Consider the following 19,216-nt stretch of genomic DNA (forward strand, 5'->3'; position numbering starts at 1 on the left):
TCCCTGCCAGTTCAGTGGTTAGGACTCCATGCTTTCATTGCTAAGGGTATGGGTTTAATCCCTGGTCAGGGAAATAAGATCTCACAAGCCACATGGTGCAGCCAAAAAAAAAAAGCACACCATAACAAACCCAAAAAACATTTCAAAAGAATAACATTCAGGTCCTTGAGAGAAAAACTTCTGAATTGTAAGAGATACTGATACATGTTCACAACTGTAAGCTGTTTTTAATTAGTGCCTTAAAGAAAAAAAGGAAGGTCAGAGGCATTGTTATGAGTTGCTAGAACAAATAACAAAATTTCCTGGCAGCATTTTAAGTTTTCTCAAACATTTTTAAAAAAATACTTATTTTTAATTGATTGATGATTGGCATACAATATTGGTTTGATTTCTGTCATGCATCAACTTGAATTCACCTTAGGTGTACATATGTTGCCTCCTTCTTGAATCTCCCTCCTGTCTCCCACCCATTTCCACCCCTCTAAGTTGTTACAGAGCCTCAGTTTGAGTTCCTTGAGTCATACAGCAAATTCCCATTGGTTATCTATTTACATACGTTAGTGTACATGCATCCATGTTGCTGCTGCTGCTGCTAAGTCGCTTTAGTCGTGTCCGACTCTGTGCGACCCCATAGACAGCAGCCCACCAGGCTCCCCCGTCCCTGGGATTCTCCAGGCAAGAACACTGGAGTGGGTTGCCACTTCCTTCTCCAATGCATGAAAGTGATAAGTGAAAGTGAAGTCACTCAGTCGTGTCTGACTCTTAGTGACCCCATGGACTACAGCCTACCAGGCTCGTCCATCCATGGGATTTTCAAGGCAAGAGTACTGGAGTGGGTTCCCATTGCCTTCTCTGATGCATCCATGCTACTCTTTCCATTTATCTCACCCTCTTCCTCTTCTCCCCTACCCTTGTCCATAAATCTGTTCTCTATGTCTGCATCTCCATTGCTGCTCTGTGAACGAGTTTGTTAGTACCATCCTTCTAGATTCCATATATATGCGTTAATACAATATTTGTTTTTTTTTTTTCTTTCTGACTTACTTTGTATAATAGGCTCTAGGTTCATCCACCTCATTAGAACTGACTCAAATGTGTTTCTTTTTATGACTAAGTAGTATTCCATTGTATATATGTACTGCAGCTTCTTTATCCATTCATCTGTTGATATACCTCTAGGTTCAGGCAATCATTTTAATGAGAAGCTGGGATCATCCTAAGATATGGCTTTATGCTACTATAACCCATGGTAGAGTTTGGTCACATTTTTTAGGACAGGGTTTGGATGGAGTTATGTGCCATGAATAGGCACTCTTATTCCTATTTTATAGGTGAAGAAACCTAAGTACAGAAAAAACTTAGTAACTCACACAGGTTCATGATAGCTAATAAAGGGTAAAGCTGAGGTTTGAACTAGAACTTCGACCTCTAAACACTGTGTTATATTGTCTGAGGAGGCTGTGGGGAAACAAAAATATTTAATTTTTGTCATTAAAGAGCTCATAGTCCAGTGGAAGGGGACAAACAGAACAAATAATTAGTGCAGTGTTAAAAATGTATATTCAGCTATCTCCTTCTTGTCTAACGATGACTCCAGAAATTTTCTTTCTAACCTTATTTCTTCTCCTTTGCCACTTTATATTTTCACCTGCCAGCTAGACATTGGAACTGTGTATCTCACCAGTAATTCAAACGTATGATATCGTAAATCAGACTTATCACTTCTGCTTACTGTTCTGCTCTTCCTGACCCTCTTCTGACTTTGCAGTTAGAATTGGGAATGACATTACTATAGCCTCTCCGTCACTCACTCTGTCTTGTTAGTAAAGTCAAAGTTAAAGTACTAGTCACTCAGTCCTATCTCGCTCTTTGTGACTCCATGGACTGTAGCTCACCAGGCTCCTCTGTCCGTGGAATTCTCCAGACAAGAATACTGAAGTGGGTAGACATTCCGTTCTCCAGGGGAATCTTCCTGACCCAGGGATTGAACCCAGGTCTCCTGCAAGATTCTTTACTGTCTGAGCCAGCAGTCCGATTCTTCTCTTCCTCATGTCTGAGTAGTCATCACAGCCTATTGATTGTTTTGAACTTATCTTTGCCCCCTCTCCCTGTTTCCCTTTTCCTTCTTTGTACAGCCTTCACCCTGGATGAGACCAGCATTTCTACTTGTTAAACTGGATTATTGCAAGTCCTTTTGCCTCTCATTTCCCTATTGTGCTGTCCAGCTCGCCTATTTTACTGGCCTTACCTCCTGTCTCATGTGCTACATGTATTATTTAAGCTGGATTACTGCCGTTTTTTCAGTAGTCTCAACATTTTAATTCTGTATATAAAAACTAATAGAGTTTTGACTCTTTAAGAGCTGCTTTGAAATTATTTTATTTAAGTTCGTAAGTTTATTTTGTTTGCTAACTTTGAAGGCTTTCAAGTGGGTGAAGAGTGGAATTGGTGGGTCAGCCAGCATTCTGTCTTCTAAAAAATTATGTCACTACTCAGTGTCTTTGCCAGACACATCCATTTCTGTTTTTAGCTTCTGTTCTTTATTGCCTCTCTGGATCCCTTCCCTTCCGTATGACTGTGTAATCTTCCTGTTCTGTGATACTCATCTCAAGTCCCCTTCTGTTTTGAAGTTCTCCCAAACTTTTCCAGTTAACATCAATCTTATCTTTTTTGTCTCTATATCACTCTTAAAGAACATTAACACTTAATTACCTAAAGATATGTCATATTCTTTCATTGTTTAAAGTTTGTCTGTTTTCCTCAACTAACTTATAAACCTGTGTTGAAAGCATAAACCATGTATTGTATTTGTGTGCTGTAGAGTGCTGAGTCCTTAAGTAGGCATGTGTGTGTTCACTCATCATTTGTTTATCCCTTCAACAAACTTTTGTTGAGCACCTGCTGTGTGTTGGCATTCCTGTTCTCCTGGAGTTTACATCCTGATGGAGGAATTAAGCCAACAAATTAAACATCACAAATTTTGTTAAATTCTGTGAGCAAAATAAAATAGGCTTCTGTAATAAAGCATGATGCAGGGAGCTGATTTGGATAGTGTGAAGACCTTTTTGGGAAAGTACTCAGCAACTACTTACTGATTGACATATCTTTTAAAAATGAAAACATAATTCTATGGTGTTCTTATACCTGTTATTTTGAAAGTTATAGATTCCAAATATTTAACATACACAGTTTATAAAAATAATAAAACAAACACCTAAACCACCACCTAGCTTAAATACTTCTAATACTTCTGTGTGTCCCTTTCATATTGCGGTTTTCTCTTCTCCCCTGAAATAACTTCTCTCCTGTACTTTGTATTTATCATTTCCTTGCTTTTATGCTATATGTGTATTTCTGAACAACATATGGCTTACTTTTGAATTTTGAACTTTATATAATGGAATCATACTGTATATTCTACTGTGAATTTTTTGTTTTGTTTCTTTTTTTTCCTTTCCTAATATTGATGAGGGTGAAAGAGGAGAGTGAAAAAGCTGGCTTAAAAGTCAACATTCAAAAAACTAAGATCATGGCATCCAGTCCCTTCACTTCATGGCAAAGATGGGAAAAAAGTGGAAACAGTAACAGCTTTTATTTTCTTGGGCTCCAAAATCACTGCACATGGTGACTGTAGCCATGAAATTAGAAGACACTTGCTCCTTGGAAGGAAAGCTATGACAGACCTAGACAGCATATTCAAAAGCAGAGATATCACTTTGCTGACAAAGGTCCATATAGTCAAAGCTATGGTTTTTCCAGTAGTCATGTATGGATGTGAGAGTTGGAACACAAAGAAGGCTGAGTGCCAAAGAATTGATGCTTTCGGATTGTGATGCTGGCGAACACTGTTTAGAGTCCTTTGGACAGCAAGGAGATCAAACCAGTCAATCCTAAAGGAAATCAGCCCTGACTATTGAAAGAACTGATGCTGAAGCTGAAGCTCCAGTACTTTGGCCACCTGATGGAAAGAGCTGACTCATTGGAAAAGAACCTGATGCTGGGAAAAATTGAGGGCAGGAAGAGAAGGGGGCAGCAGAGGATGAGATGGTTGGATGGCATTACTGATTCAGTGGACATGAATTTGAGCAAACTCCAGGAGAAAGTGAAGGACAGGGAATCCTGGTGTGCTGCAGTCCATGAAGCTGCAAAGAGTAGGATACGACTTAGTGACTGAACAACAATAACAAGAACATGTGAGATTTGTCTGGCACATTTTACTTATGACTTCATAAGTAAAGAGATTGGATATGGGAAAACAGCCCACTTAATAGCACTAAAGCACTGACTGTTTTGTAGAACCTACCAGGCATGCTGTTAGATGTTCTTGCTTCTTTGTTACCTTCTTAAATATTCCTTTGTTGTCCATGCATCTGTTTGTTCTCACTTCTCTTGGTTGGTGAAAAGTATAGTAGGTGTTTAAAAATTGTCACATAGAAACATTTATAAAGTATAAAATACATGAACAGTATTATAACTATCCCTTTCTGATTCCTAAGGTTGACATTTTGTCCTTTTTTTTCCCCAGGATTGTCATGAACAGCAACCACCAAAGTAATTACAAACTCAGTAAAACTGAGAAGAAACTCTTAAGGAAACAAATTAAAGCCAGGCATACTTTGCTGAGACATGAAGGCATTGATACAGTATCTTATGCTACTCAGGTAACCTAGAACTATTATTATAACTTGAATTTAAATGTATTGCCATGTTATTGTGTTCTCAGTAGCATTGTTAATTGCTCAGAGAAGAAGTTCCATCATGTGTTACAGTCTCTGTTAAATGTATGTGTGTGTATATATATAGATATATATAGATGTATATAGATATATATGATAGGACCTTCTAACTTTCTATTTTGGGACATAGCCTAGTATAGTTTGAATTTCCATTGATTGTGTTGTTTGAACTAGAGGAAGCTGCAATTCTGCATTAATAACAATAACACTATATATCTATTTACAGTTTATAAAGCATACTTATACTCATATTATATTTAATTTCCTAGAAGTCATTATGACATAGGTGAGAAAACTAAGGTTCTGAGAGGTTATGATATGTCCATTGATATAAGGTGCTGAATCAAAATCTAAAGCTAGATCTTTTGTACCCTAATGCAATCTTCTTTCTTCTATTCCTAACTTTATCTCTGTTATAAAGTATTTTGATTATATGCTGTGAAACATTTTTTATTTATGAGGTTTTATTTATAAAACCTTTTTATTTTCTGATGGGCAATGATTAAATGATATATATGTATGCATGTATACACACACACACACACACACACACACACCTCTTCCTGGGCTATGAATGAGGAGAAGTTAGCTTAACTCTTAGCTTCTCCACTTATTTGTACATGAGCAGTACCCTTTGACCTCAGCTTTCTTCATTTGTAAGGACATACTATTACATACCTTTTTATTACATTGGGTTGTTAGATTCTAAAGAGAACATGTGTATGATAGTACTACCTAGTCATTGAAATACCATATGAGTATAAAGTATTCTTATGCTATTCGTTCTGATTGTAAAGATATAGGATAAGGATAGTAAGGGAACTTACTACTGAGGGCCAAAGACATACAGTTTAGAAGGTGAAGCTGAGATCAAAACTTAGATCTCTTGATTCTCAGACTAGTACTCTTCTATCACTCTTGTTCTGTCTTCTGTGCTGCATCACAGTTTAGGAATGAGTGGAGCTTTAATATTAGCCCTACATAGATTTCCTTACATATTAGTAGCTTCAGGCTCACCCACCCGTGGTGTCCTTGCACAGTGTGCCTCACGCCCGGGTTCCTGTGCTGTTCCCTCATGGTCATGGGCCTCCAGGTACTCCTGCTCCCGCGGCCTGTGCTGACGATGCTGGGTGGCTTGTGGGCTCCACAACCGATGAAATACAGTTTAATGTAATTAGGTAAGCTGCTTGTGGTGTGAGATGCGTTCCTGTGGCCTGGTTCTGCAATGGAGAGCAGGAGCGCCAAGATGGGGCTGATTAGAAATGTGCTTTGCAGATGCAAAATCCTTATCAAACACTAAGCACTAAAGAAACAGTTGTAAGGCATCATCTAAAAACCAGCCTAGTGGAGGACTTTTCCTTTCCTGAAGAAGACCTTCGATAAAAGCACACACACACACAAATTAATAACTTCAGATAATTTAAACCAAATCCCACAAAAAAGGATGGAGTAGATAATAGATTAGAATTAATATATATGCACACACTTACTGCCAAGAGCCACTGCGGCTGTGAGGCTTTCAGAAGATTAATGACATACTCTATTTTCATCAATTCTCAAGCATAACTTGCTTTTTTTCCCCCTTACAGGGGTTGTGTAGAAAAGTAGTAAGAAAAGAAATGGGTTTCTTTGCTGCCTCTGAAACTTGTTTCTGGTTGAGATGAACTTCTCTTTTAGATCTTTAGAAGTTTTAACCTCATCTTCATGGCTCCCAAAGTGTCATTTTATTTGGACTTGATTATTTTTTTCTCCTCAGTACTTTTAAAGGAAGAGAAAACATTTGTAGAAGGACTTCCAATTATATGTTATATATCTAGAGGAGAACAAATGCTCTTTTTACTATATGTCATAAATATAGATATCTTTGTGGACTTCCCAGTGGTAATAGTGGTAAAGAACCCGCCTGCCAGTACAGGAGTCTCAAGAGGCGTAGGTTTGATCCCTGGGTCAGAAGATCCCTTGGAGGAGGCATGGCAATCCACTCCAGTGATCTTGCCTAGAGAACCTGTGGACAGAGGAGCCTGGCAGGCTGCAGTCCTTAGGGTCACACAGAGTCAGACACGACTAAAGCAACTTAGCACGCATGCACGTAGGTATCTTTGTACAATGTTATAGTGATTGTTAGGTTTTTCTAGAGCCATGGTCCTCAACCTATCAGGACTGAGATAACTTTAAAAAATCTGAATTCTTTTCTTCATATTACTGGAAAAATTGCTTGACTGAACAACTGTTTATTAAAGTAAGCATTAATTGTATAGCCCACATGTAATAGTAAGTAAGTTCCTCCCTTCCTTCCCACATTACACTTGTTTTTGTGTGGTTTGACTTCAGCATTGCCCACAAATCACTTGGACAGCATTTTTGAGTACTGCTATTCCTCCTCAGGTCACCTCTCACTGTCTTCCCCAATTCCTAGGTGGGGCTATGGATCCTTGTCAGTTACAAAACTTGTATGTCCTTAGATTTGGGAATACTGGAAATATTTTTGTATTATGGCTACATATGACCAAAGCTATTCTGGTACTTTAATTTATAATCTCACTGAATGAGTCCAGGATAAACCATCTGAGACTAAATTTTATACCATATTTTATAGTATTGTATTAGTATGTTTATTGTATGTCTGTGTGTGTGTATACTTACATGTTCTTTCGTCACTAAGTCCTGTTCAGCTCTTTTGAAACCCCATGGATGGTAGTCTGCCAGGCTCCTCTGTCCATGGGATTTCCCAGGCAAGAATACTGGAGTGGATTGACATTTCCTTCTCCAGGGCATCTTCCCCACCCAGGGATCAAACCTGTTTCTCCTGCACTGCGGGTGGTTTCTTTACCACTGAGCCACCATACATATAAACTATTGGCTGCCCCATAACAGAGCAGAGTTTTACTTATTATCCAATTTTATAATAATTTCTTTTACATTCTTTTAAAACAAGGTTCTAGATATGAATCTTCTCATTTTATACATATGAAACTGATACATTATGTTCTAAACTCCAGCTTCATATAAATCAAGTGTTGGTAGACTACTGTCTTCAGGTCAAATCTGACTTGTTAGCTAAGAAAGAGTTTTACATTTTAAGGGTTGTTAAAAAATTACAACTAAATAGAGACTTAGTAGATGCTGAAGAGATCAAGAAGAGATGGAAAGAATACACAGAAGAATTGTACAAAAAAGATCTTGATGAACTGGATAAGTATGATAGTGTGGTCAGTTACCCAGAGCCCAGGGCCAGATATTCTGGAGTGTGAAGTCAAGTGGGCCTTATTTAGGAAGCACTGCTGTTAAGAAAGCTAGTGGATGCAATGGAATTCTAGTAGCTGTTCACAGCCCCAAAGGATGATGCTGTCAAAGTGCTGCACTCAATATATCAGAACATCTGGAAGACCCAGCAGTGGCTACAGGACTGGAAAAGGTCAATCCTCATTCCAGTCCCCAAGAAGGGTAGTACTAAAGAATGTTCAAACCATCAGACGGTTGCACTCATCTCCCATGCTAGTAAGGTCATGCTTAAAATCTTGCACACTGGGCTTCAGCAATACACGAACCAAGAACTTCCAGACGACCTAGCTGGGTTTAGAAAGGGCATAGTAACCAGAGATCAAATTGCCAACACTCGCCTGATAATACAGAAAGCAAGGGAATTCCAGAAAAACATCTATCTCTGTTTCATCAACTTTACTAAAGCCTTTGACTGTGTGGATCATAACAAATTGTGGAAAGCTATCAAAGAGATGGAAATACCAGACCCATTTAACCTGTCTCCTGAGAAACCTTTCTGTGGGTCATGAAGCAACAGTTAGAACCTTGTACAGAACAACTGATTGGTTCAGAATTAAGAAAGTATGACAGGGCTGTCTGCTGTCACCCTGTTTATTTAAGCTGTACGCTGAGCACGTTATGAGAAATGCCAGGCTGGATGAGTTATAAACTAGAATCAAGATAGGCGGGAGAAACATCACCAGTCTCAGTTACGTGGATGATACCACTCTAGTGGCAAAAAGTGAAGAGGAACTAAAGAACCTCTTGATCAACCTCTTGATAAGGGTGAAGGAGGAGAGTGAAATAGCTAGCTTAAAACTAAATATTAATAATAAGATCATGGCATCCTGCCCTATTACTGCATGGCAAATAGAAGGGGAAAAGGTGGAAGTAGTGACAGATTTCCTTCTCTTGGGCTCTAAAATCACTGCAGATGGTAACTGCAGCCATGAAATCAGAAGATGATTGCTTCTTGGCTGGAAAACTATGACAAACCTAGACAGTATGTTGAAATGCAGACACATTACTCTGCTGACGAAAGGTTTGTAATAGTCAAGGCTGTGGTCTCCCTAGTGGTCGTGCACAGTTGTGAGAGCTGGACTGTAAAGAAGGCAGAACATCAAAGGAGTCCCTTGGACGGCAAGGAGATCAAACCAGTTAATCTTAAGGGAAATCAACCCTGAATACACTTTGGAAGAACTGATGCTGAAGCTGAAGCTCCAGTATTTTGGTCAACTGGTGCAAACAGCCGACTCATTAGATAAGTTCCTGATGCTGGGAAAAGATTGAGGGCAGAAGAAGAGGGTGTCAGAGAATGAGATGGCTGGATGTCATCACTGATGCAATGGACATGAACTTGGGCAAACTTCAGGAGGTGATGAGGCACAGGGAGACCTGGCCTGCTGCAGTCCCTGGGGTTGCAAAGAGTTGGACACAACTGGATGACTGAACAACAACAAAAAATAATTAATGGAACTATGTGACAGAGCCTTGTATGATCTGTGAAACCTAGAATATTTACTCTGGCATTTTTCAGAAAAGCTTTGCCAGTATCTGGTGTAAATGATGAAACTGATGCGGGTAGGCCATTAGTTGTTTACTTTTGTTATGCTTCAGAATTTAAAGATCTTAACATAGTGAAGAATGTTTTTAACTACAGAGACTATGAGGCTTCAAGCATCAGGATAAAAATAGGAGACCTCTTCCCCACCAAATTCCTTGAGTAAAGTTGAACAGGATTGCAAATGACAAGGAAGTAAGCATGATATTTTCAAAGAAAAAAAATTTAATTGCAAAATGACTGGATAATCCAGATACAGGAAACTTTTCCTATTTCGTATTCAATAGAACTTGTAGTTGTTTTTTTTCTTTGAGCCAGTACCTTTACCTTTAGTTTTTAGTAAACATTGTATAATGGTTATATCAAAAAGTATAGATTCTGGAAACTGACAGAAGTAAATTTGAAATTCAACCCCAAACAATTACTACCTTAACCTCATTTTCTGATTTTTAGTTTCTTTCCATATGAAGTGGGGCTAATATTACCCACTTTGTAGGATTATTGTGAGGGCTTCTCAGGTTGTGCTAGTGATGAATCTACCTGCCAATGAAGGAGTTGCAGGGATGCAGGTTCAGTCCCTTGATTGGGAAGATCCCCTGAAGTAGGAAATGGCAAATTGCTCCAGTATTCTTGCCTGGAAAACTCCATGGACAGAAGAGCTTGGTGGGCTACAGTCTGTGGGGCCACAAAGAGTCGGATGTGACTGAGCACACACAAGATTGTTGTGAAGATTGTTTTAATGAAGATTGAGTATAAAAATATATAGCACAGTGTCTAGCCAAAAAGCAAGATTTATGTAAATCCTCGTTTCTTCTCCTCTCTACCTCTTCTTTCTGTTTCATTATGTTAAATTTATGAACAGTGAAAGTTATCTTTTAATGTGTGTTTATGGTCACTAAAAGGCTATTTAAAAATCAGTATCATTTACAATATTTTATTTTAAAATGTTATTTAAAAATAACAGGTTGATAACTGCTCATATTACTTTCTTTTTTTGTCTTTTTAGAGTCTGATTGTTGCCAATGGTGGTTTGGGTAATCAAGTGAGTAGGAACCAACTGCTCCCAGTTTTAGAGAAATGTGGATTGGTGGATGCTCTCTTAATGCCACCTAATAAACCCTACTCATGTGTAAGATACAAAACTGTAGAAGAATCCAAGAAAGCCTATGATACTCTCAATGGTAAAGAAATAGTGGATGATTTAGGACAAAAGATCATCCTGTACTTGAATTTTGTGGAAAAAGGTATATCAGACAGGTATCTTTTTAAAAATGTTTTTGCTTTTGTGTGAGTTTTCTTTCATATCTAAGTCGAAAGTTTTAGTTATTGTGAAACAAAATAGGACATCCCATTTTGGGGTTAAGCAAACCCCCCCTTTTTTTTAACATTCTTTAAATGCCTAGTATTGTATAGGTATGGGACTAGTAGTTGAAGGGAGGTGATTGAGATACAGTTAATTATTTCTGAGGAGCTGGTCCCACCAAGCTAACAATATCTTTATTATATATGTTATTTATTTTGGAACCCTGCTGTCTAATTGTGTTTTTCAGTATTTATTGTTAAGGGTTCAGATTTATTTTACAGTGTCTACCTAGAAGCTTTCAATTAATCACTTAGAAATTAATTGTGATCCAAATGATTGTGTGCCAAGGTTCACGATTATGGAGGAACAACTTTAGCCACCAAAGATGCGTGAAGCTTTATAGTGGTGATAGTCAGTTGAACTTTCTGTGTTGGTAGAAATATGTTCATATTTTATATCTGTGTTGTCCAGCATGGTTCTGTGGATTTTAAAATTTGATTTTATTTAAATAAATTCAGTTAACTAATTTAAATAAAAGTTTGACAGACTGATTTACAAAATTGCTGTAGGGGTTATTCCATCTTTTCACCACTGACCCATGGAAATGAGATATATTGAGATGAACTTTGATGTTTAAACATCTCATCTCCTGCTATTATATTCATTTGCTACCTGTTTAGGCAGTTAAACAGTTTTGTCTAGGTAAGCTGTGGGTAAGTAAGTGAGTATATGTCAAAATTATGTTTTTTAAAATAAGACTCAAAGGAAACTTTAAATAACTCCATTAAAGATATGTTTTATAAGTTATAATTCTCAGTGTCTATATGTACTTAATTTTAAATCTAACTTAAGCTTTCAGATTTTGCAAAGTAGATTGTTTTCATATTTTGCTTTGTGGTCAGTTTTTAAAAATTATATGGTTTAAGAATAAATCTTAATCAGAATATTATCATTGGGTTTTCCTCCAGCATGTTGAACAGTGTAAGAAATTGCATGAAATGAATTTTGGAATGGTTTTTATTTGAAATCCTGTATTAGATGCAGAGGCTTTCTTTTTTTTTAATTGAAGTATAGTTGACTTACAATGTTGTGTTAGTTTCTGGTATATAGCGAGGTGATTCAGTTATATATATATGTGATATATTTTACACTATGGTTTATATGGGATATTGAATATAGTTTCCTGTACTACACAGTAGGACCTTGTTGTGTATCCATTTTATATGCAGTAGCTTGCGTCTGCTAACCCCAAACTCACAAACCATGCCTCTCCTACTTCCCTGCCCTTGGCAAGCAACCAAAAATCTGCTCTCTATATCTGTAAGTCTGTTTCTGTTTTGTAAATAAGATCATATGTGTCATATTTTAGATTCCACATATAAGTGATATCATATGGTATTTGTCTCTCTCTTTCTCACTTACCTTAGTATGATAATCTCTGTTTCCATCCATGCTACAGATGGCATTCTTTCATTTTTTATGGCCGAGTAGTATTCCGTTATACATATATATATATATGTGTGTGTGTGTGTACACATACATCTTCTTTATCCATTCATCTGTCCATGGGAATTTATGTTTCTTCCATGTCTTGGCTGTTGTAAATAATGCTACTGGGAACATTGGTGTGTGTGTATCTTTTTGAATTACAGTTTTGTCCAGATGTATGCCCAGGAGTGGAATTGCTGGGTCATATAGCAACTCTAGATTTTTGAGAAACCACCATACTGTTATTTCACATTTTTCTATTACTTGACCATAGAAGTAAAAATGAATATTTAAATTTTATATTAAGTATTTAGAATCTGGTTTGTTTATGGAGGGGCATACTGTAGATATGAGAAAACTTTCTTAGATTTAAAAAGTGGCCTGATCGTGTTCAAACAAAATACTTAAGTAGATACTGTTGTATTTGCTATTGGTAATTGCAGTGGATAAAATGTACCATGATTTTTATCTCAGCCTTAATTTTTGTATTTTTAATATGTTGTGTGCTGGGCTCCCTTTGGCAGCACACATACTGATATGTTATATGCCTTTCAACATTATGATTTCTGAAAATGAGGCTTAGAATGTTGACTGAAAAAAAAAAAACAGTCACAACCTATAAATTGATAGTTATGTTTTATTTGGTGGGAATGTTTAGGACTTTAAGCCCAGGAGACAGCATCTCAAGGAGTCCTGAGAAACTGCTTTGAGGCAGTGGGGGAAGCAGTCAAGTTATGTAGGAGTTTGCGATACAGTGGGGCTGGTAGTCTCAGTGTCAAAGATTACTGTTAATTAGGGAAAATCATATATCTTTCAAGTTAAGGAATTTAACACTTTTCTAAGTTTAGAAATATGCAAGCGTCTGGGTATACTGAAATAATTTCTTCCATGTGTACCTCACCTATGTGGGGCCAGAATCCTGTTTCTTGACTTAAAAAAAAACTAACTATTTTAATTGAAGGATAATTACTTTACAGTATTGTGATGGTTTTTGCCATACATCGACATGAGTCAGCTACAGGTGCACATGTGTCCGCCAATCCTGAACCCCCCACTCATCTCCCTCCCCACCTCATCTCTCTGGGTTGTCCCAGAGCACTGACTTTGGGTGCCCTGCTCCATGCATTGAACTTGCATGGTCATCTATTTTACATATGGTAATATACATGTTTCAGTGCTATTCTCTCAAATTATCCCACTTTTGCCTTCTCCCACAGAGTCCAAAAGTCTGTTCTTTACATCTGTGTCTCTTTTGCTGCCTTGTATATAGGATTGTGATTACCATCTTTGTAAATTCCATATATATGTGTTATTATACTGAATTGGTGTTTCTCTTTCTCACTTACTTCACTCTGTATGATAGATTCCAGTTTATCCACCTCATTAGAACTGACTCAAATGTCTTCCCTTTTATAGTTGCATAATATTCCATTGTGTTTATGTACCACAACTTCCATGCATCTGCCAATGGACACCTTGGTTGTTTTCATGTCCTACCTATTGTAAACATTGCTGCAGTGAACATTGGGGTACATATGTCTCTTTCAATTCTGGTTTCCTTGGTGTATATGCCCAGCAGTGGGATTGCTGGGTCATATGACAGTTCTATTTGCAGTTTTATAAGAAATCTCCATATGGTTCTCCATAATGGCTGTACCAGTGTGCATTCCCACTAACAGTGTAAGAGGGTTCCCTTTACTCCACACCCTCTCCAACATTTATTGTTTGTAGACATTTTGTTGGTGGCCATTCTGACTGGCATGAGATGATACCTCATCATGGTTTTGATTTGCATTTCTCTAATAATGAGTGATGTTGAGCATCTTTTCACGTGTTTATTAGCCATCTGTATGTCTTCTTTGGAGAAATGTCTGTTTAGTTATTTGGCCATTTTTTGATTGGGTTATTTGTTTTTCTGGTATTGAGTTGCATGGGCTGCTTGTATATTTTGGAGATTAATTCTTTGTCAGTTGTTTCATTTGCTGTTATTTTCTTGTGAAGACTGCCTTTTCACATTGCTTATAGTTTCCTTTGTTTGCAAAAGCTTTTAAGTTTAATTAGGTTCCATTTGTTTATTTTTGTTTTTATTTCCATTACTCTGGGAGTTGGGACATAGAGGATCTTCCTGTGGTTTAAGTGTTCTGTCTATATTTTCCACTAAAAGTTTTATAGTTTCTGGTGTTACATTTAGATCTTTAATCCAATTTGAAGTTATTTTTGTGTGTGGTGTTCGAAAGTGTTCTAGTTTCATTCTTTTACACATGGTTGACCAGTTTTCCCAGCACCACTTGCTAGAGAGACTGTCTTTTCTCAATTGTATGTTTTTGCCTCCTTTGTCAAAAATATAAGGTGTTCAGAGGTGCATGGATGTATCTCTGGGCTTTCTATTTTGTTCCATTGATCTATATTTCTGTCTTTGTGCCAATACCATACTGTGTTGATGACTGTAGCTTTGTAATATAGTCTGAATTCAGGCAGGTTGATTCCTCCAGTTCCATTCTTCTTTCTCAAGATTGCTTTGGCTATTCTAGGTTTTTTGTGTTTCCATACAAATTGTGAAATTATTTGTTCTAGTTCTGTTGAAAATACCATTGGTAGCTTTATAGGAATTGCATTGAATCTATAGATTGCTTTGGGTAGTGTAGTCATTTTCACTACATTGAGTCTTCCAATCACGAACATGGTATATTTCTCCATCTATTTGTGTCATCTTTGATTTCTTTCATCATTGTTTTATAGTTTTCTATATATAGGTCTTTTGTTTCTTTAGGTAAATTTATTCCTAAGTATTTTATTCTTTTCATTGCAATGGTGAATGGGATTGTTTCCTTAATTTCTCTTTCTGTTTTTTCATTGTTAGTGCATAGGAATTCAAGTGATATCTGTGTATTAATTTTATATCCTGCAACTTTACTATATTCATTGATTAGCTCTAGTAATTTTCTGGTAGTATCCTTAGGGTTTTCTATATAGAGGATCATGTCATCTGCAAACAGTTAGAGTTTCACTTCTTTTCCAATTTGAATTCCTTCTATTTCTTCTTCTCTGATTGCTGTGGCTAGGCCTTCCATAACTGTTGAAAAGTAGTTGTGCGAGTTGGCACCCTTTTTTCCTCATTTTAGAGAAAATCCTTGTAGTTTTTCACCATTGAGGATAATGTTCATTATGGGTTTGTTGTATGTGGTTTTCATTATGTTGAGGTATGCTCCTTCTATTCCTGCTTTCTGGAGAGTTTTTTTTTTTTTTTTTTTTTTTTAATCATAAATGGGTTTCTCTGCATCTGTTGAAATAATCATATGGTTTTTATCTTTAATTTTGTTAATGTGGTATATGACATTGATTTGTGAATATTGAAGAATCCTTGCATCCCTGGAGCAAAGCCCGCTTGGTCATGATGTATAATCTTTTAAATATGTTGGTGGATTCTATTTGGTAGAGTTTTGTTGAGGATTTTGCATCTATGTTCATCAGTGATATTGGCTTGGAGTTTGCTTCTATTTTTTTGTGTGTGGCATCTTTGTCTGGTTTTGGTATTAGAGTGATGGTGGCCTCATAAAATGAGTTTGGGAGTTTAACTTCCTCTGCAATATTCTGGAAGAGTTTGAGTAGGATAGGTATTAGCTCTTTACATTTTTGGTAGAATTCACCTGTGAAACCATCTGGTCCTAGGCTTTTGTTTGTTGGAAGATTTTTGATTACAGTTTCTATTTCCATGCTTGTAATTGGTCTGTTCAGATTTTCTGTTTCTTCCTGGTTCAGTTTTGGAAGGTTATACTTTTCTAAGACTTTGTCCATTTCTTCCAAGTTGTCCATTTTATTCACATATAGTTGATCATAGTAGTCTCTTATGAGCTCTTATATTTCTGTGTTGTCTGTTGTGATATCTCCATTTTTATTTCTAATTTTGTTGATTTGATTCTTCTTCCTTTTTTCATTGATGAGTCTGGCTTGTCTATTTTGTCTATTTTGTTTATTTTGTTTAATGGTTTGTCTATTTTGTTTATATTCTCAAAGAACCAGCTTTTAGTTTTGTTTATCTTTATTATAGTCCACTTCATTTCTTTTTCATTTATTTCTGCTCTGATTTTTATGATTTCTTTCCTTCTACTAACTTTGGGTTTTGTTGTTGTTGTTGTTCTTTTCTAGTTGCTTATGTGTAAAGTTAGGTTGTTTATTTGATGTTTCTCTTGTTTCTTGAGGTAGGCTTGTATTGCTATGAACCTCCCTCTTAGCATTGCTTTTATTGAATCCTATGGGTTTTGGATTGTTATGTTTTCATTATCATTTGTTTCTATGCATATTTTGATTTCCTTTTTGACTTCTTCTGTGATCTGTTGGTTATTCAGAAGCATGTTGTTTAGCTTCCTTATGTTTGTGTTTTTTATAGCTTTTTTTTCCTGTAGTTATTATCTAATGTTACTGCATTGTGATCAGAAAAGATGCTTGAAACAATTTCAAGTTTTTAAAATTTACCAAGGCTAGATTTTAGGCCTAGGATATGATCTATCCTGGAGAATGTTCTGTGTGCACTTGAGAAAAAGGCAAAATCCATTGTTTTGGGGTGAAATGCCCTGTAGATATCAATTAGGTCTAACCGGTCCATTGCATAGTTTGAAGCTTGTGTTTCCTTGCTAATTTTCTGTTTGGCTGATCTATCCATAGGTGTAAATGGGGTATTAAATTCCCCCACTATTATTGTGTTGCTGTTAATTTCCCCTTTCATACTTGTTAGCATTTGCCTTACATTATTGAAGTGCTCCTATGTTTGGTGCATATATATTTATAATTGTTATATCTTTTTCTTGGATTGGTCCCTTGATCATTGTGTACTGTCCTTCTTTGTCCCTTGTCATGGTTTTTATTTCAAAGTCTATTTTATCTAATATGAGTATTGCTACTCCTGCTTTCTTTTGGTCTCCATTTGCATGAAATATCATCTTCCAGCCTCTCACTTTCAATCTGTATGTGTCCCTAGGTTTGATGTGGGTCTCTTGTAGACAACATATATTGGGGTTTTGTTTTTGTATCCATTTGGCCAGTCTTTGTCTCTTGGTTGGAGCATTTAACCCATTTATGTATAAGGTAAATTATTGATAAGTATGATCCTATTACCATTTACTTTGTTATTTTGGGTTCATTTTTATAAACCTCTGTGTTTTCTGTCTAGAGAAGATTCTTTAGCATTTGTTGAAGAGCTGGTTTGGTGGTGCTGAATTCTCTCAGCTTTTGCTTGTCTTTAAAGCTTTTGAATTCTCCTTCATATCTGAATGAGATCCGTGCTGGGTAGAGTAATCTTGGTTGTAGGTTTTTCTCTTTCATCACTTTAAGTATGCCCTGCCATTCCCTTCTAATCAGAAGAGTTTCTTTTGAAAGATCAGCTGTTATCCTTATGGGGATCCCCTTGTGTATGATTTATTGCTTTTCCCTTGCTGCTTTTAATATTTGGTCTTTGTGTATAATTTTTGTTCATTTGATTAATATGTGTCTTGTGGTGTTTTGCCTTGGGTTCATCCTGTTTGGGATTCTCTGGGTTTTTTGGACTTGGTTGGCTATTTCCTTCCCCATTTTAGGGAAGTTTTCAACCATTATCTCCTCAAGTGTTTTCTCATGCCCTTTCTTTTTGTCTTCTTCTTCTTCTGGGACATGTACGATTCAACTGTTGGGTCGTTTAACATTGTCCCAGTGGTCTCTGAGGTTGTCCTCATTTCTTTTTATTTTTCCCTCTCTTCTTAATTTATTTCCACCATTCTATCTTCCACCTCACTTTTCCTCTCTTCTGTCTCAGTTATTCTACTGTTGGTTTCCTCTAGAGTGTTTTTAATCTTAGTTATTGCATTGTTCATTATTGATTGACTCTTCTTTGTTTCTTCTAGATCCTTGTTAAACATTTCTTGCATCTTGTCGATCCTTGTCTCGTCTATTTATCTGTAACTCCATTTTGTTTACAAAATTTTGGATCATCTTTACTATAATTATCCTGAGTTCTTTTTCAGATAGACTCCCTGTTTACCTCTTTTGTGTTTGGTTTGGTGGGTTTTTATCATGTTTCTTCACCTGCTGGAGATTTCTGTGTTTTCATTTTGCTTAGCTTGCTGTGTTTGGGGTGCCCTTTCTGTATTCTGGAAGGTTGTGGTTCCTCTTAATTGTGGAGTCTGCTCACTGTGGGTGGGGTTGGACCAGTAGCTTGTCAAGGTTTCTTGGGTGGGGGAACCTGTATCTGTATTCTGGTGGTTGGAGCTGGATCTCTTCTCTCCAGAGTGCCATGAGATGTTCAGTAGTAGTTTTGGGTTGTCTGTGGGTTTGGTGTGGCTTTGGGCTGCCCATCTTTTAATGTTCAGGGTTGTGTTTCTGTTTTGCTGGAGAATTAGTGTGGTGTCTTGAACTGAAACTTACTGGCTTTTGGTGGAGCTTGGTTTCAGTGTAGGTATGGAGTCTTTAAGGTGGGCTCTTGTCTATTAATGTTCCCTGAGTCAGGAATTCTCTGATGTTCTAAAGTTCTGGAGTTGAGCCTCCTGCCTCTGGGTTTTGTTCCCAATCTTACTGTAGCCTCACGACTTCTCCATCCATACAGCATAGAAGATAAAACCCCCAGGTTAATGGTGAAACAACTCTGAACAGCCAGAAACACACAGAGAGTTTCACAGAGTTGTACAGAGAAAAGAGGGAGGAAGGAGATAGAGGTGACCAGGAGGAGAAAAGGGAAGAGACAAAAATGGAGAGAGAAGTCAAGCCAGTAATAAAGTCCCTAAGTCCTCTACACAGCTAGGAATACCCAGAGAAATTAACAGTTATATAGAGAAAAGAAGAGGGAGGAGGGTGATAGAGGTGACCAGGAGGAGAAAAGGGAAGAGTCAAAAGGGGAGAGAG

At 37.1% G+C, this 19,216-nt stretch overlaps 1 protein-coding gene across 2 annotated transcripts in view; it reads left to right on the forward strand.

Annotated features, from left to right (window-relative positions):
- ALKBH8 (alkB homolog 8, tRNA methyltransferase) overlaps window positions 1–19,216 on the forward strand; it is a 120,300-nt gene that overhangs the window by 2,911 nt on the left and 98,173 nt on the right. For both annotated transcript variants that reach the window (XM_044929780.2, XM_006079173.4), the window contains exons 2-3: window positions 4,526–4,661; window positions 10,565–10,802. In XM_044929780.2, coding sequence (XP_044785715.1) covers window positions 4,526–4,661; window positions 10,565–10,802 — 374 coding nt within the window. The remainder of the gene's footprint in view (window positions 1–4,525; window positions 4,662–10,564; window positions 10,803–19,216) is intronic.

Source organism: Bubalus bubalis, chromosome 16 (genome assembly GCF_019923935.1).
Source record: "Bubalus bubalis isolate 160015118507 breed Murrah chromosome 16, NDDB_SH_1, whole genome shotgun sequence".
Classification (NCBI taxonomy): domain Eukaryota; kingdom Metazoa; phylum Chordata; class Mammalia; order Artiodactyla; family Bovidae; genus Bubalus; species Bubalus bubalis.